Source organism: Pygocentrus nattereri, chromosome 11 (genome assembly GCF_015220715.1).
Source record: "Pygocentrus nattereri isolate fPygNat1 chromosome 11, fPygNat1.pri, whole genome shotgun sequence".
NCBI lineage: Eukaryota > Metazoa > Chordata > Actinopteri > Characiformes > Serrasalmidae > Pygocentrus > Pygocentrus nattereri.
The window spans coordinates 9,518,788-9,535,666 of NC_051221.1; the positions used below are offsets into that span (position 1 = coordinate 9,518,788).

General features: G+C 39.9%; 1 protein-coding gene across 1 annotated transcript; it reads left to right on the forward strand.

Moving 5' to 3' along the window:
• Positions 1 to 2,970: 2,970 nt before the first annotated feature.
• eva1bb (eva-1 homolog Bb (C. elegans)) lies at positions 2,971 to 16,349 on the forward strand. The gene is made up of 4 exons (XM_017715920.2): positions 2,971 to 3,165; positions 10,528 to 10,680; positions 14,078 to 14,254; positions 14,881 to 16,349. The coding sequence occupies exons 2-4, from the start codon at positions 10,614 to 10,616 to the stop codon at positions 15,138 to 15,140; spliced, it is 504 nt and encodes a 167-aa protein (XP_017571409.1). The 5' UTR covers positions 2,971 to 3,165; positions 10,528 to 10,613; the 3' UTR covers positions 15,141 to 16,349.
• The last annotated feature ends 530 nt before the right edge of the window (positions 16,350 to 16,879 follow it).

The following is a 16,879-nucleotide window of genomic DNA, read 5'->3' on the forward strand; positions in this document are numbered from 1 at the left end:
ATTATTAGTAGTAGTAAGTAGTAGTAGTAGTAGTATTGTTAATAACACAATGTACTTTTTTGATTACATTTGTAGTAGATATAAGAATTGTGGTTTCTGAATACCGACGAGCAATCTTGAAGCATGACGTTTGTCCTTTTTGAGGGGCCCTTATCATGGAAAATCAAATTACATAGTTTTTTTGCAAAAAAAGGTGTTTGTTTCAAAACATGCCGTTCAGTCCCCAGTTCATATGGTCCGTATGTGGAAAAAGCTTGTTTTAAATCCACTGTTTCTGTGATGTCACAAGAACCAACTCATACATCCACCTATTCAGCCGACAGCACTTAAGCCCAGCCCACTCACACTAAAGACAGCTAATCAGAGCAGAGCTTATTTACATAAAACTGTTAAAACTGTTTAATTCTAAGGGATAAAGAGAAATTGGAAAATATACATGTAAAATGTATCATTTTTGGTGCATAAAACCACATAAAATGTCTTAAGTGGAGCTCAAAGAGAAAATTAAAGTACAAGAAAATGTGGGATATGGGCCCTTTAATATATGTACTTTTGATCATTTTAATAGAAACCATGTAAGCAAGTCTACCCAGGATAAAGGGCCCATATCCTGCATTCTCCTTTTATTTGATTTCCCAGACAACCACATCTGTGGGTGTATGTAACAAAATTTGTTGTAAGTAATTTTCTGACCTTTCTTTATTGTTTAAATTAAACAGACTATTTTGGGTATTGGGCCTTTGAGACTGACCTATGTAAATAAGCACTGTCCTGATTGGTTGCTCTGTATTGTCCCTTGTTCAGAAAGCAGTCAACTCTTTATAACTTCAGTGTGAATGGACGGGGCTAAACTGGCACGGCTGAATAAATGTAGTGGTTTTAGTCACATCACAAATGATGTGGCTCAGTTTTCATATGCAAACTGTACAGATTAGCGAACAAACATTCATCTTAAAAAATGTATCATTAAAAATTTGAGGAAAATTCAGATTGAGATGAGCCTTTTAACTGTTTGATACAACTCAACTCTTCTATTACTTGTTAGCTATACAATGGTGCTTGAAAGTTTGTGAACCCTGTAGAATTGTCTATATTTCTACATAAATTTGACCTAAAGCTTCTTCACATTTTCACACGTCATAATTGTAGATAAAGAGAACCAGATTATTCAAATGAAATTAAATAAAATTAAATAAAATTAAATTTCCTAGATGGGGACCATTACAGACCATGACTTGATATAGCCATTGCCAAGGAATCCCAGGTGGTCCCACAAGGTGTTGCTAGGCTGTTGCTATCTTATCCCAGGTGGTTGCGAAGGTGTTACTAGGCCATTGCTATGGTATCCCTGGTGAATGCTAAGGTGTTGCCAGGGCATTGCTATGTTGTCCCATGTGTTTGCTAAAGTGTTACTAGGACATTGCTATGGTATCTCTGGTGGTTGCTAAGGTTTCGCAAGGCTGGCACTATGTATGTTATCCCAGGTGGTTACTATGGTGTTATGAGGCCACTAATATAGTATCCAAGGTGGTTGCTAAGGTGTTGCTGGGCCATTGCAATGTTATCACTGGCAGTTGCTAAGGTGTTGCTAGGCCATTGCTATGGTATCCCTGGTAGATGTTAAGTTGTCGCAAGGCTGTTGCTATGTCATCCCAGGTGGTTACTGTGGTGTTACTGGGCCACTGCTGTAGTATCCCAAGTTGTTACTAAAGTGTTCCTAGGCCATTGCTGTGTTATCTCTGGCAGTTGTTTAGATGTTGCTAGGCCATTGCTGTGTTATCCCGTGTGGTTGCTAAAGCGTTACTAGAACATTGCTATGGTATCTCTGGTGGTTGCTAAGGTGTCGCAAGGCTGGTGCTATGTATGTTATCCCAGGTGGTTACTATGGTGTTACAAGGCCCCTACTGTAGTATTCCAGGTGGTTGCTAAGGTGTTGCTGGGCCATTGCAGTGTTATCACTGGCAGTTACTAAGGTGTTGCTAGGCCATTGCTATGGTATCCCTGGTAGTTGCTAAGGTGTCACAAGGCTGTTGCTATGTTATTCCATGTGGTTACTATGGTGTTACTAGGTCACTGCTATAGTACCCCGTGTGCTTGCTAAAGTGTTCCTAGGCCATTGCTGTGTTATCTCTGGCAGTTGCTAAGGTGTTGCTAGGCCATTGCTACAGTATCCCAGGTGGTTATTAATGTGTTGCCAGGGCATTGCTATGTTATCCTAGGTGCTTTCTATGCTGTTACTTGGCAAGTGCTATAGTATCCCAGGTGGTTGCTAAATTGTTCCTAGGCCATTGCTGTGTTATCCCAGGTAGGTGCTAATATGTGTGTATATACCTGTGTGTTAGTACGTATCTGAGTATGTATGTAATGTCATTGAGGCTCAGTGGAGAAATTTCTTTTGTGATATTATTTGTGGCAATTATATTTGAATTTTATTAGCTTTCGCTACGATCCTGCAAAGTGATTCTGGCTAAAAAACTGCAACCTGTGAAAACAGCACAAAAACGATAGAACAAGATAAAGAAGAACATTTAAGTTGGTCTTGTCGAGCCAACTTAATTAAGATCAAAGTGCCTACAAGGGCTAGTTAAACGTCCCATAAAGTTTGTTGAGTAGAACAAGATCAGAGTATGGAACCAAGTGGTGAAGGAAGGAACTTAAAGAAGGTGTTAAAGGTTGTTCTCAGCAGTGCAGTGACCTGGCCTGGCTGTCGTTGCTGTGTGGGTGGAAACTGCAGTGGATTCCTGAGAGCTACACCATTCCTCCTTTCTTTTTTTCTTCTTAACTGACAGAAAACAACCTCCTTCTGTTCCGAACTCGGTTTGCATCCAATGTGCTTGTGTAGGGGGGGAGAGAGAGAGAGAGAGAGAGAGAGAGAGAGAGGGAGGGAGAGGGGGTGGAGGGAGGCTCAGTGCTGCCGTTTTTGTTCTTTGGAAAGGAAAGGCGTGTTTGTGTTGTCTGACTTCACCCTCGTAAGAAAAAGCACCTCCCAGACTCCTCTCTGTCCCTCCTTTCACTCTTTCCGCTTCTTGTTCCTCTTCTCCTCCTCAGAACAGCATGCTTCACTGTCCTCACCAGCCACTCTGGGTGCGTACACTGATGCGGTGATGACTTTGAGAAGCTTCTTGTGACGCGACTGTAGAAAATGATGCTTTGTCATCAACAAAGGTGAGTGGACAAAGTGCTACTTGTTGTTTTATTCTTTTTTTCCTGTATTAAACATGTACGTTAGTATAAAAATGCTACTGTAGCATGGTTTATTCTTTAATTTTGGTATTAAGTATTAAGATTGAGCATCAAGTGTTATATTTACTGCTCATATGCTTATAAAGAAACCGAATGCAGCTCAAGTCCCCAATTGTTCAGTGAGTTCACAACGTTTATGGGAACAGAATAAAAACTTACTTCATGTTTCATTTAGAGAAGTGTGGATCAAACACAATGTTGGAGAAACCTAAAACAGAAACACTTTAATGAGCTGCAGTGACTCATGCTGATTACTTAATTAGTTTACTTAATTTTTACACTGTGCAAAAGCCATTAAAACTTTTTTAAAACTGTTTTCTCAGCGGGAAGTTTTTTTTTTTACACTAAAACCTTAAATAATTTATGATGTTAGTTAGAAGAACACAGTTATAAGAGTGCAGGTATAGTTCCTGACCTCTAATTGCACTGTCATTTGTTCAATTTCTTCTGCAAAACATCTAATGTAATTTACTGAAGGATTAATTAGCATTAGAAACAGTCAAGATAACACTCACACACATCAAATCACAATATTTTATTACTAAATAAATTAAAGCAGTTAATAGTTGAATCGTTTTAGTAGTTACTGAATAATTCATAATAATTACTGAATAGTTTATAATAGTTACTGAATAATTCATAATAGTTACTGTATTGTTTATAGTAGTTACTGAATAATGCATAATAGTTAATAGTTTATAATAGTTACTGAATAATTCATAATAGTTACTGAATTGTTTATAGTAGTTACTGAATAATGCATAATAGTTACTGAATTGTTTATAGTAGTTACTGAATAATGCATAATAGTTAATAGTTTATAATAGTTACTGAATAATTCATAATAGTTACTGAATTGTTTATAGTAGTTACTGAATAATGCATAATAGTTAATAGTTTATAATAGTTTCTGAATAATTCATAATAGTTACTGAATTGTTTATAGTAGTTACTGAATAATGCATAATAGTTAATAGTTTATAATAGTTACTGAATAATTCATAATAGTTACTGAATTGTTTATAGTAGTTACTGAATAATTCACAATAGTTCCTGAATAGTTTATAGTAGTTACAGTTAGAAAAGTCTGTAGTAGTTACAGAATAAATCATGGTAGTTCTTGAGTAGTTTATAGTAGTTACTGAATCACAGTTCAGACCTCCTTATCATAAATGAGAACTTCTAGGGAAACTGAGTTTCTAGGGTAGACTGATAATGAGATGTTTTAAGACCTGAGAAACAGTGAGTGTGTGTGTGCTGGTAGTCTTTACGAATGACAGATGGTTGCTGCAGGTTCATGGTGCTGTAGGAAATGCTGTGGTTGTGGTGTGTGTGTGTGTGTGTGTGTGTGTGTGTGTGTGTGTGTGTGGGTGTGTGGGTGTGTAGGGGGGTTTGTGTGAATGCTGTTTTTTCTGAGTTTGTGATTTACAGTGGTGTAAACATGGAGTCATGTCTGAGGCTGGTGGCTGTTTGCTCTGATTGAGGTATTTTGAGCTGCTGTGGCTGGCTTCCTAAACAAACACCATACTGACATGGCCCATCTCTCTCTCTCTCTCTCTTTCTCTCTCTCTCTCTCTCACTCTCTCTCTCTCTTTCTCTCTCTCACTGTCTCTCATTCTCTCTCCCTCTTTCTCTCTCTCTCTCTCTCTCTCACTGTCTCTCATTCTCTCTCCCTCTTTCTCTCTCTCTCTCTCTCTCTCTCACTGTCAGTCATTCTCTCTCCCTCTTTCTCTCTCTCTCTCCCTCACTCTCTCTCTCTCATTCTCTCTTCCTCTTTCCTTCTCTCTATGTGTTTGGCTGAGAGCAGCTTTTATGAGCTCTTACTGGGTCCTGTTATTACACTGTTTTTACACTCCTGGTATGTGTTTGTTGTGTGGGCATTTCATTTGCGTGTGTTTGTGTGCTCTTCTAGGGGCAGAGTGTGTTTTAGAGATACGTAGGGACTGTAAAGATTCTGCAATTTCAGCTGACGACTGATGATGAGTTCACAATTTTTATAAATTATTTTTTCACTCATTCCAGATAATATCAATCAAACTGCTGTTAGGCTGTTTTGATTAAGTAAAAATAACTCAATAAAACGACATAACTCCAATGATTATTTCACGTTTCAGAGTTAAACAAAGCCATTAAATGGATACAAGTTTCCTTCAAGTGTAGTATTTAAACAAGCAGATAAAGAGCTGAAAACTGCAGCAAAAATTATTTCCCATTAGTATTAAACATCTATAAGATCAGACCTTGGAAAAGCCTAGGGCTGAATCCCAAATGCCTTGTGTACACATGGCTGAATCCTACGTGGTTCTTGTTGGACACCCTGTGCTCTGTTTAGAGGCAGTAGCCATTATTTTATGACCTACTTGGTGCAGTTTCTAGGGAGAAGGGAGCTGATTCAGATTCTGTCTAAAACAATTTGTGGCGTTGTTGTGTCACCTGACTCAAATACTGTATGCTGATTGGCTGATTGGTTTTATCAGGTTCTGCTCAAGAACAATGCTGGAGTTGAACTGTTTCTGCTGTCAAATGTGAACTTGCAGTGCCTTGACAATGGACAGTAATGGGTTATAATAATTTAGGGTATTCAGAATGTGCTGTGTGTTAAGAATAACTTACCACAGTCAGCTCATTTTTTAAAGGATGGTGTTTGTCGTTTTTTGCAAAGGAACCCTTCACTTGCCCTAAAAATAATTGTGATTAATAATCACAATTCTACAACTTAAGAAAAGTTCAACCAGTTTGCAGATAGTTGCTGAATAATAAATATCAGTAGGTAATACGCCTGGGCGTTTAAGAGTGTTAAGGTTTCCTTGTGATGAACATTCCATATAAATTTATATAAACATATAAACATTGCTACACAGTGTGATGGATGCATCTCTATTCCTGTGGCAGCCAAATCTTCCTGTTGGTCCTTGGCAGTGATGTGGGGATTTTGCTTTGCATACATGAGCACACTGTTAATTACTGCCAGGATGTTACAATATTTAACATGACTTTGTCCACAGTAAAATAGAATAATCTTCATTTTATTGTGAAATCAGCTCATCTTAAGATATTTTCTATAATGACACAGCAAATTATTGTGTTTATGATCAAGCATGACTGAGTGTGACGGAGCTTTTACTGTTTTTTTTTTTATTTTAGTTAACCACACTGTCTGTATAAAACAGAGGAGACTGAGCAGAACACAACAATTAGGGAAGGAGGGGGAGAGAGAGTGTGAGAGAGAAAGAACAGAGTGAGGGAAAAAGAGAGAATAGAGAGAGAGAGAGAGACAGGAAACAGAGAGAGAGAGTGAGAGAGAAAGAACAGAGTGAGGGAGAAAGAGAGAATAGAGAGAGAGTGAGAGAGAGAAAGAACAGAGTGAGGGAGAAAGAGGTAATAGAGAGAGAGAGTGAGAGAGAGAAAGAACAGAGTGAGGGAGAAAGAGAGAATAGAGAGAGAGAGAAAGGAAACAGAGAGTGAGAAAGAGAGAAAGAACAGAGTGAGGGAGAAAGAGAATAGAGAGAGAGAGAGAGAGAGAGAGAGAGAGAGAAAGGAAACAGAGTGAGAGAGAGAAAGAACAGAGTGAGGGAGAATAGAGAGAGAGAGAGACAGAGAGAGAATGAGAGAGAAAGGAAACAGAGAGAGAGTGAGAAAGAGAAAGAACAGAGTGAGGGAGAAAGAGAATAGAGAGAGAGTGAGAGACAGAAAGAACAGAGTGAGGGAGAATAGAGAGAGAGAGAGAGAGAGAGAGAGATGAGGGAAAGTAGAGAGACAGACAGAGAGAGAGAATGAGAGAGAGAAAGGAAACAGAGAGAGAGTGAGAAAGATAGAGAAAGAACAGAGTTAGGGAGAAAGAGAATAGAGAGAGAGAGAGAGAGATATGAGGGAAAGTAGAGAGAGAGAGAGAGAGTGAGGGAGAGAGAAAGGAAGCAGAGAGAGTGAGAGAAAGAACAGAGTGAGGGAGAAAGAGAATAGAGAGAGAGAGAGAGAGAGAGAGAGAGACAGCACTGAGTAGTTACCTGACTAAACCCAGTGTGCAGTTTTAGTCTGGACGTGTTGAGTTTGGTCTGAGGGGCTGCACTGTGCCAGCAGTGTAGATAGGCATCAGGGTGGGAGATTGCTGGGTTTACAGATTGCAGTAATTACAGACTCAGACAGGAAGTGGCCAAAAACAGAACAACCCCCCCCCCACCCACCCACACACCCCCTGTCCCTTGGGTATGCAGTGTTTATGGGTCGCACAGTCAGGGGAGTCATTATATTTATTCATGTCTTGGTGGTATTTCTATCACATTAACTCATTCAGACTGGCAGATTCCAACCAATCAGAGTGAAGCAGCTCTCAGCATTTACAGTTAAACTCAAGGTCAAGAAGAGTCGTGTCCAAGAGTTGTTGTTGAAGTCACATCCTGTGCGCAGCATTTGTTGCCCTTTTCCCAAATATGCGCACACACACACACACACAAACACACACACACACACACACTCACACTCAATATTGTTTTTGTGCTATGTCAGGACGTGGGATCATTCATGTGTCCCATATGTATTTTACAGTTGTATGTAATAGTTTGGACCCCACTTGCCAAACTAAATATTTTTTTATTTACAAATATAAAAGTTTAGACACCCTACTGAGTCAGTACTTAGTAACACCCCCTTTAGCAACTTTCACAGTTCTCAAATGCCAGCTAGGACTAGTTCTGCTCTTGTTTCAGGATCGTTCACCCACTCTTTCTTGCAGAACACTCCAAGTTTTGTGATATATTTATTTGGACAGTCTTTAAGATCTACTCACTGACGTTTCTATGATGCTCAAGTCAGACAACCTTGAGAGCTATACAAAAAACTTCAGCTGGTATTCAGCTGATGTAGTTCTTGGTGGATTTTGAAGTTTTGGATCACTGTCCTGTTGTTGAAGCCAGCCTGTTAATAGCAAGGTGTTCTTATTATCAAATGCTTTTTTTCTTCCAAACATACCTTTTAGTCATTGTGGCCAAATAGTTCCATTTTCACTTCCTCACTCCACAGCACTTGTTTCCAAAATATCTCTGCCTTACTTTTCTTGGTCTTACCTTCACTTCCACAGCTCCTTTTCTCAACGAGGCACTTTGATATCTTGATATCAGCTGCTTAGAGGAGCACATGGTTGTTGTATGTAAGTAAGAGTTGCTTTTTGGAGATATGTGGTGTAGCCACAATAGTGACAAAAATGAAGATTTCTGTACAAGCTATTTTTTTCATGTTTACTATATGTCTATATTATCATGTCTATATTAGTTTCTCACTAATGAAATATGTTACAATAACATAATTACTGTTTTCCATTGACTTACATTTGTACTTATTCATTTTATTCAAATGACATACATATTTAAATCAAGTCAATTCAAAGCAAAATTGACACAATTTTCCTATTTATATATATATATATGTTCAATATGTATTATCCTAACCTCAGTAACCAAAAATGGTCTTGCTCTTTCAGTTTAAAAAAAAAAAAAACATTGATATTTTGTTCAAAGGTCAAGAGAATTTTACATTTATTTTCTTTAATTATTTATTTTGTAAATGCACAAAAACAAACACAGAGCCCTATGCTCACATCCTGTCTTCCTCCTTGGAGAGAGTAACCAAAACTGGGATTAGAACTATTTCCCAGAAAAGGAACCCTCACAGAGAGAGAGTGTGTGTGTGTGTGTGTGTGTGTGTGTGTGTGTGTGTGTGTGTGTGTGTGTGTGTGTGTGTGTGTGTGTGTTTGAAGTTTATTGTAATTATGTTTCTGTGGGAAAAATGGAAACATCTTACTGGCGAGAGCAGAGAACAAGAGTTCATGGCCACAGATACTGACAGCTTGATGGGACACTCGGACATATAAAGCTCCTATAGGCACAGATCATGGAACAAATACCACACATACACACACACTCCACGTACCATGCTTCTACACAAATCTGACTGGGGCCTGGATCTTTGAGACCTGAACTAGGCCCGACTGGTACAGCTAGATTTAAAACCCGCACAATAACCTGCTCACACACACACCAACAGAGATAGACTATCACAGACATGGTCTTACAGAGCTTGAGTTGATCTACATGGAGTGTCATGCTGGAGTAAACTGGTTACCAAAAAGATATTAAAAAGTTTTTATATTATCAGTGTATGTTTGTTGAATTGCTGAATACACCCCACAGAGAACAGCATCTACCCTCATCTAATCAACTGTTAGCTCCACTGCGCCAAAATTCCTCATGCTACCGCTGCTACTATAGAAATTCTTAACACCGTGGGAAGCTTAAAGCTACACTATGTAAGATTTGGGGATTTGGCGACCTCTCTGGTAGAACTGTATAACTGCACTCAATGTCCAGAACTTTTTGTAATGTGGGTTGGTGCTTTGGACCCCTTCACCAAACAGATGAATCTGATGATAGCGAGTGTGTTGAAAGAGATTTAAAAGAGAGCTCAGCCTCGTCCCTCCCCTGTATATGCATCACTCACTCGAGTCTCAGTGCTCATTGTAATGCACAGATCTGATTCGCTGAGTAGCATCACGTGTGATATGTACAAGAGTGGCGATTGGCTTGTTACTCTCCTGGGCCGCTAAACCGGTACCGTAATGATTAGAAAAGCTACACTGATTAAAACAGGACCACCCCATCAAAATTAAATCATTCTCCATAGTTTATCGGTTGTAGGTCCAGGTTTGCATAGGACAGCGTCTGGGTCCGGAGTCGGACCACGATCTGCCTATTAGTGACCTCTGATCTGGAATATAATCTTCCTGAGAGAAAAAAGTACTACAAATTTTCTCTGGAGTTTTCAATGTCATAGTTGCCTTAGTATGCTTAATAGCTTGACAGACATAGCAACAGTAACCAAGAAGTTGATGTGACAGGACTCCCTCACAATATCCACAATACTTTTACTTCCGATACTTTGGTACATTTAAAAATAAGTACTGTTGTACTTTTACCAGAGAGTTTACTTACTTCTACTTACTTCCTTGGGTGATATTTTACAAAGGGTCTCTGTTTTCACTAGAAGAGTTTAGTCCACTATAGAAATAGTGTGTCAAAGCCATAGTAATAACTATCTTGAGCACTAAAGAAGCATCAGTGATGTGTAATAACACTCTTCACCTTAGGGGTCATCATGGGAAGCAAGGCCTCTGCTTTCTTAAACATCTAGTATTTATATCCATGCAGCACATTAAGGCTTGACGTCTGACTTGCGATAACATTCATTACTTATATCATACCGTATACATGACCTCTTTCTCTCTCCTAACTCCAGTGCTCAGAGGGCCGAGGCATAATGCAAGGTGAATAATGGAAGCTAAACTGCAGAGTTGGTGAGCGCAACAGCCAGAGAGGAGCAGAATGAATCCCGTAAGGAAGGATATGGAGCTGCTGAGTAACAGCATGGCCACTTATGCCCATATTAAAGGTAGGATACATACCACAGACAGCTGTTCTATTTATGTGATTATATTGAAGCAATTGTGAGGAATTGTCAGTCAGTCAATGTGAACTTGCCCTCCACTAACTTTCATTAGCAATGTTAGCATTGTTAGGGAACTATGTATTCCTTAAAAGGCAATAGTTTGGCACAAAAAATCAAATTTGCACAATTCTTACCAAGAATGTAGTCAAACAGCCAGAAATATGTGGGGTGTCTGAAATTGCTTCTTTAGTTTTATATCTATGATGCTGTATGACTGTTGTCTATCCACCTTATTTCCCACATGACTGCTATGTTTTGAGATTATGGTCAAAATATCCAGTTGGGTGAGGGAAGTGTCGTTTATGAATGTTTTAGTCAGGGAACGTGAGCATACTTATCATTTCATGTCCCATTAAATATCTCTAAACTGTTTCTGGGACAACATGCAGTTTGTGGTGCCAAAACTGCAGTGATAACTGCAATGTTATGCGTATAAACCTTACAAGAAAGCGTAAAGCTTCAAATGACGTGCACATAAAATCCAACCAGATGAAGAACTGCCAGCTGAACATCACTGGTTGCTGCTAACAGCCTCTCTTTAACTGATTTGCACTTTATTTTCTCTGTAACTGGATACATTCTGCCCTCAGTAGCAGGGATGTGGGAAAAGGTTTAAAGTTGGGAGCGCTGAAATATTAAGCTGCAGATATGTGACGTGACCAGTGATGTCAAGCAAAATGATTTGCATTCATTCATGTATTTATGTTTGTTTGTTTGTTTAGCTGGCTAATTTCCATAAAACAGAACATATAGTGCTACAGTGATGCCAGAAGTAACAATAGATAAATATAACTGACATATCAAATCAATGAGCTGCAACTGTAATCAATTGTGTCTTACCCACAACCACACAATGACATTTAACACTAAAACGCACACACAGCAGAAGACAGCATTAAGACCACCTCCTTGTTTCTACACTCTTTGTCTATTTTATCAGCTCCACTTACTGTATAGGAGCTATACAGGATAGGATACTTTGTTACCCCCTTTTACCCTGTTCTTCAGTGGTCAGGACCCCCATGGATCCTCACAGAGCAGGTACTGTTTGGGTGGTGGATCATTCTCAGAACTGCAGAAACACTGACGTGGTGGTGGTGTGTTAGTGTGTGTTGCGCTGGTCTGAGTGGATCAGAAACAGCAGTGCTGCTGGAGGTTTTAAACACCTCAGTGTCACTGCTGGACTGAGAATAGTCCACCAACCAAAAATATCCAGCCAACAGCGTCCTGTGGGCAGCATCCTGTGACCACTGATGAAGGGCTAGAGGATGACCAACACAACCTGTGCAGCAGCAGATGAGCTGTCGTCTCTGACTTTACATCTACAAGGTGGTCTGACAAGGTAGGAGTGTCTCATAGAGTGGACAGTGAGTGGACAGTGTTTAAAAACTCCAGCAGCACTGCTGTGTCTGATCCACTCGTACCAGCACAACACATACTAACACACCACGTCAGTGTTACTGCAATGCTGAGAATGAGCCACTACCCAAATAGTACCTCCTCTGTTAGGGTCCATGGGGGTCCTGACCACTGAAGAACAGGGTGAAAGGGGGCTAACAAAGTATCAGAGAAACAGATGGACTACAGTCTGTAACTGTAGACCTACACAGTGCACCTATAGAGTAAGTGGAGCTGATAAAATGGACAACCTGTGTGTGTTTGAGCGACGTCCCCAAAACGGCTGTTTTCGGCCCACTGTAATGAAAATGTTTCTGAAAAGGTTTCCATGTTCTTTTCCAAAGAACCCTTGAAGAACCATCTATTTTTTAAATGTGTAGAGTTGGACATCTGAGCTAAAACTGGAGAAACAATGTTACCCTCCTGAACTCAGGAGCAGAATGAAGCCCATTCCAAAGACTTAAGTGTTCTCTTTGATTTGGCTTTGCACCTTTGCACATGGAAATATCCGTTACACTGAAAAGTGTAAGAGTTCATTTTTGGGCCACTTCAAACACAGGTGTGTTAATGCTGCTCTAAAGGATTTCTGTCACAGATCAAACATGCATGAACAAACTCTGTCAGTTATTGTTTTATCTGAACACTCTGAAGGTCAATTGAGAGTGTTTGTTTTTCTGCTGTGCTAAGGGCTCCTTCAAAGTGTTCGCAAGCACTATTAAAGTTTGAAATACCATAAGCAGCCAGTTTTGAATGCATTGTTTTTTTGTGACGTCCCCAAAACCATTGCATTTACATACATCAGCTTATTCAGACTACGGCAGCTCTGCCTTTCACACTGAAGTTATAAGGACTGTTTCAGACTGTCCTGCTGTTCCCATATGCACAATTCAGGAAAGCCAGTCAGTGAGCTCATTTGCATAAGCACAATGTATCCACCCCTTCCAATGAGTGATTTTGCCGACACAAATGCTCACTCAGGGGTTCCAGGGGTTCAGGTGCACATAAAAAGCTTGTAAAATCTCCATAGAAAAGCCTTGACCAATAGAATGGGGCACTCAGAAACAGCCCCACATGACCCAAAGTTCACCATGCTGATCAGAGTTGAGGACACTCTGTGTAAAATCACACACTTTTGATTTTTACTGCTTACACTGTGAAGCGCCTGGGACTGTGCACACATGCATTTTGAGGGTTGCCAGATTTGCGATTTTCCTGCTAAATTGGGCTACTTTGAAAATGCAGTCATGATAGAAAAGCTGTAAAGTTTCAGCATCTAGTGGATGACTTTTAAGCAAACTTGGGACTGGAGGCTTTTGCTGGACCTGGCAACCCTGCCCATCATAAGGAACACAAAAATATATGATCTGTCTATCTTTAAAAAGAAAAACAGTAAGAGATGTTTGCTAATTTGAAAACTGGTGTTTATAATCTTCGGATTATCTTAATGTTTGATCAAATAATAGAATTCAATTAAATAAAAGATGAAAATAATACATAGAGGCACTTCTCAATGCAGAATGAGAATTGTTAAATTCACTTACATATCCCTGCCAGAACAGCAGATGCTACAGTGATGGGTGTAACATCATGCCTGACATTCTGAATATTGTTGCTATGCAGAGTTTTGGTAGAAGGTTAAAATGCTGACTGAACAACCTACATGTGGAGAGGCATCTGTATTTAATATAGGGAGGAGCTCATGTCTTACAGTAGACAGTAGACATTGACAGTAGAACAGTCATTCTCCCTGGCATTTTTCACAACTTGACCCCTGGCTAAAGGGGTATAAACCCCCCCCAGCATTGCTATATTATCCCAGATGGTTGTGTTCTTGTTGCTAGGGTGCTGCTAAGAGGTTGGAAAATAGTCACATAAAAATTGGAAAAAGTAAAATGCAAGAAAACTGAAGTGTACGTCATCTGTTCCTTATTGTCTGGCACAGAGAACATGGAGAGTTTTGCGCTGTACTTCATGCTCGGTGTGTGTTTCGGGCTCCTGCTGGCTCTGACGCTCCTCATCCTGGGCATCGCCTGCAGGCGGCGTCCAGCCACAAAGAAATCCCCTTCACCTGACCGGAGACGGCTCAAAGAATCCAGTGAAGACGAGAATGAAGATAAAGGTGAGCAATTTGGGAAAAAATTTACTATTCAGTAACGCTTTACTTAAACACTGCTACATATAACTGATATAAACATGCCATAAACATGTGATGACAGATGCCATATGATGTCATGAGTGGTCACAGGTTGCTAAGATGTTAGTAGACCATTGTTATGGTATCACAGGTGGATACTAAGGTATTCCTAGGCTGTTGCTAGGAATCCCAGGTGGTTGCTATGGTGTTGGTATTCCAGGTGGTTGCTATGACATCCCAAGTGGTTGCTATGATGTTGGTAGGTCAATGCTTTGGCATCCCAGGTGGTTGCTATGGTGTTGGTAGGCCATTGCTATTGTATTCCAAATAGTTGCTAAGATGTTGCCAGGCCATTGCTATGGTCTATATCTTAAAATTATGTAATTACATAATTACATTTGAGAAGTATAACAAAATGATAACAATAACTCTATAGACTTCTAAGGGCTAAAAAGGTCCTTCATGCTCACATATCATTTACAATAATGGTTCTTTGACAAACCATCAATCGAAAGGTGCTTTAAGGAACCAAAAGTGGTTCTTCTACCATTTTTGGCACTGATAGTGTATTGCAATGTATTTGGGAAGTCATTTCTACCATCCACCTTTAGATGAAGGAGAAGACGAGAGCGGAGGAGAAGGAGATGATGAAGAAGCCGAGGTGCCCAAGGTTACCGTGGCACCCATGAGTGATCAGAGCCAGTCGAACGGGACCCTCAGGAGCGTCAACGTCTTCACCTCAGCTGAGGAGCTGGAGAGAGCTCGGAGGCTGGAGGAGAGGGAGCGGATCGTCAGGGAAATCTGGAGAAACGGACAGCCGGATATTCTTGTCACGGGGACAGGCACGCTGGGACGGGTTCACTACCGCTAGCAGCCTTTTTTTTCATTTTTATACAATATTTAACAGTCCTGAGAGCATATAAATGTCGCCAGCTCAAGGACAGCTCTTGAAGCACTGTAGCCTGGGTGTTATTCCTCTTTAACAGGTCGGATCCAGCCCAGAGTCCAAACAAAGGACAATGGAAACCCTGTGCACTTGGTGCATAAAAGTGAATCTTCTGTGACTTGTGTTTTATTTTATTTGCACATTGTTAAAGAGAAATTACATCATTGTTTTTATTTAATTCATAGTTCATTGGTTGATTGAGAAACAATGATTCATTGACAAACCCCCCACTTTGTTTACAGTGGTGGTGGTAGGAACCAGGGGTCGTGATGGGTACAACACTGATCTAGGCATTTTATTTACTGCACAAAACCACCAAAGAACCTACACACCAGTTCTATATGTAATGTTGAACACACCAACTGGCCACTTCAGTAAGTCCACTTCCAGTGTCTACTCTCATTGTCCATTGTATCAGCTCCACTGACCATATAGGAGCATGCTGTAATTCTACAATTACAGACTGTAGTCCATCTGTTTCTCTGCATGTTTTGTTATCCCCCCTTCACCGTGTTCTTCAGTGGGCAGGACTACCGTGAAAATAAGTTGACTACATTTTAGCTGAAAACATCCTCACAATACTACCATAAAGCAATCTTCAGTAGGTTTTCAATGAATTTCGGAGGTTTTCGGTGAATGGTTTGGAGGTTTTCAGTGAATAAAAACTTCACTAAAATCATTTCTTGTGAATTAAATGGGAGATATGTGTTTCTCTTTAATGAGTTTCATATTGTTTATCATGTAGCAGTCTTGTCTCAGACATCAGGCAGTGTATTTATGACAATTTTATCTAATAACCTTCTGTGAGGGAGCTTTTAGAGGTGGATGTCTGGTTCCTATCACCACCACTGTGAACAATTCAAGTTTCTCTAAAACAGAGCATTTCACACCAAACCACTCTGAATGACTCTGTTTCTTACAGATTTACTTTTGCAGAAATTTTGGAAAGAAAACTCCCTGTAATACTTAAAAGGCACCTGACTTTAACATGTTTAAGTGTAAAACATTGAACGCCCTGTATTTTTGGCCTGTCTGTATATACATTGTCAATAATTGTATTACGTCTGAATCTTCTTATGCAATTTAAAAATAAAATTTCTCTAAAGCATTTTTAAATAAAATTGTACCAAAGCAGCGAGTCCTCTGGTTAACTGCTTAGAGATCTCTAAATTTGGCACTTGGAGCTGATCTCAAAACGACTGTTCTCCAGTCCCACGTCAAGCAAAAAGTCATTTCCAGAAGAAAAACAAACCGCCTTCAACGTCTGACACCCTTTATTTCTTAGGCCTTCGCTTCCTGTGGCTGCTTATCCATGTCTCTGCACTCCCTCTCAACCCAGGAGACAGAAAAGGGACTTAAAATGTCTTCACAAAGAAAAAGTATTTCCTCTAATGCCTCTCCAATGCACTGCCTCTTTGCTAAGCCTGGTTAATTTACTTGTTACCAGTTGAAGTCATTTTTTTAGGTTGAGCTGACAGTGTTCCCCACAACTTTTAAGTTAAAAGTGTTAGATTTTTCATGGGTTTGATTTTTAAATGTTCATATCCGGAAAGATAAGCAGCTTAGAAAATGTGTGTGTGTGTGTGTGTGTGTGTGTGTGTGTGTGTGTTCATGTCACTAGCGAAACAATTTTATTCCCAGAGTTCCTAAAGCTGGCCTGCTGA